The 2,220-nt window shown below is 47.2% G+C and overlaps 1 protein-coding gene across 1 annotated transcript; it reads right to left on the reverse strand.

Moving 5' to 3' along the window:
• Positions 1-254: 254 nt before the first annotated feature.
• On the reverse strand, positions 255-1,813 carry LOC149213556 (zeatin O-xylosyltransferase-like). Its single transcript, XM_089390774.1, has one exon. It carries the CDS (start codon positions 1,786-1,788, stop codon positions 358-360), a length of 1,431 nt encoding a protein of 476 aa, XP_089246900.1. The 5' UTR covers positions 1,789-1,813; the 3' UTR covers positions 255-357.
• Positions 1,814-2,220: the final 407 nt, after the last annotated feature.

The raw sequence follows: 2,220 nt of genomic DNA on the forward strand, positions 1-2,220 counted from the left end.
TATCCACTTCTCTAATATCATCTGTCATGATTCTTCTCATTTTATGCCTCACTGTGTTTCCTTTACAACATTTAGTGCAAACGCTAGTAATAAAAAACTCAACTTAAATCACAATAAAGCAGGTTAGACGCAAACCTAAATCATAATAAAAGTATAGAATACAAAAACTTCAATTATAGAAGAAGCACATTTATATTTGGGTTCAAGCTATCATGAAAGATATTCTGCAAATCAGTTGTCGTAACTCTGCTATGCAACGCTGAGGATGATAGTATTATCCTGATGGCGACTGAGAGATTCATAGAGTTGGAGATCCTGATGGCGACTCAGAGATTGATAGAGACTAAACATTATTTCTTATTTATGTTCAGAAAAATATTCCACAAAAGAATCCAGATTTTGCCAAGCTGCCCCTCCCTCTTCCGAAACTGCCGCTACCGCAGCTTCACTCAATGCCTTCACCCTCCGCTTCATTTCTTCCGCCGCCATTAAATATCGCACAGCCCTCTCTACCACGTCTTTTTCAGCGACCCCGTTGTTCATATTCATCTCCATCGCCACTTTCGCTTCTCTTGCCAGAAGCAGTGCGTTGCCAGGTTGGTCCGATTGCAGCGGCAACGCAATCATCGGAACGCCCGCTAACACGCTCTCCAGAACCGAATTCCATCCGCAGTGGGTAATAAAAGCCCCTGTCGCTTCGTGTGCCAAAATCGCCGCCTGCGGTGCCCAACCCGTCTCTATCAAGCACCGTCCCTCCAACCGCTTCTCGTAGCCTTCTGGCAGTAGCTCCGCTTTCCAGTCCTGCACTGACGCATCCGCCTTTCCGTCGGCGAGTCTCGAGTCCGGCGGCCGGAGTACCCACAGGAAGGGCTGCCCGCTCGCCTCCAGACCCAGAGCCAGCTCTGTTACCTGCGCCGGAGAAATATATGACGCCGTTCCGAACGACAAGTACACGACAGAGCCTGGACTTTGCCGATCTAACCATTCCAGGATCTCGGCGTCCCGCCGTGCCCGAATTTTATCTCGACGCGGGAGATCAATCACCGGACCGACAGCCCACACCGGCTTAGCCCCATCGCCTCCAACGCCGACGCTCATCAGATGTCCGAGAAATTTGGGCTCGATTTCGAAGAAAGTATTAACCAGAACTCCGTCCGCCATCCGCGTGAAGTCCATATGCCGAATGACTGCTGCCGTCACAAAGTCTGGTAACGCAATGCTGCCGACGGCATCGCCGATCTCCGGCAGCGACCGTGTGGACTCTGCGTCCCAGTACATGGCCTCGCTGCAGAGCCACATGTGCGCGCTCGTGGGATTGAAAGTAAACGTCCGGACGCCGAACTCCGCCGCCACTCGGGCGGACCAGCCCATGAACAGATCGTAGATGAGAACCAGGCGTTCGGGAGGCTGCAGGCCCCTGGATTCGTAGTACTCGCGGCCGGTAAGCTCCGCCATGAGAGCCTCCAAGGGTTTCTCCATTTTGATTACAAGATCGAATATGATGGGCACCATATCGCGGGAGACTTCGTTGAGATTCTGGCGGCCCGGTGGCAGAGGAGAATCGGGAACCGATAAATCCTGAAAATAGAAGGGTAGGTCACCCCATTCCTCGGCGCGGGGCTTGAGAAATTGGATATTTGAAGGGAGGGTAACGTAGATAACTGTTACGCCTCTGGTCGCCAACATTCTTGAGAGGTGAAGGAATGCATTGAAGTGACCGTGGCCTAAGAAAGGCAGCAATACTGCGTACAATCCTCTTGAGCTTTCGCTGCAGCCTTCCATGGTCATGGTTTCTGCGTTGATGAATTGCAGCTTCTCTCCTGGCAGTTTGTGATTATAATTGGTTTTATAGTGATATATCTTTCTCAATTTTGTCTTTCAAGGGTTGATGATTCATTGAACTTGTAACTCAATGCCAAAAACTAAACAGCAAAAATTCAAAAATGACAGCATATATTATTATTATTATTTCCCGAAAAAACGCTTTCTTTTCATATTAATAAAAAGGAGTATCTTCACTGACATCAGTCTTTTTAGGATTTATCAGAGCATTCCTTAAAAAAAATGACAGCCTATCGGCATTGATCACGTTGTACGCAAAGAAAAGTTTATATATTTTCAATTGGAATAATCTGTGTGAGAAACTATAAATTCTATGGGCTTTTATTTTTCAATTACATAAATTGGATCGTCTATAATGTATTTTATTGATAAAAATAA

The sequence above is a fragment of the Pinus tabuliformis genome, chromosome 1_1, assembly GCF_031772625.1.
Source record: "Pinus tabuliformis cultivar Carrire ecotype Pingquan chromosome 1_1, CPIR1, whole genome shotgun sequence".
NCBI lineage: Eukaryota > Viridiplantae > Streptophyta > Pinopsida > Pinales > Pinaceae > Pinus > Pinus tabuliformis.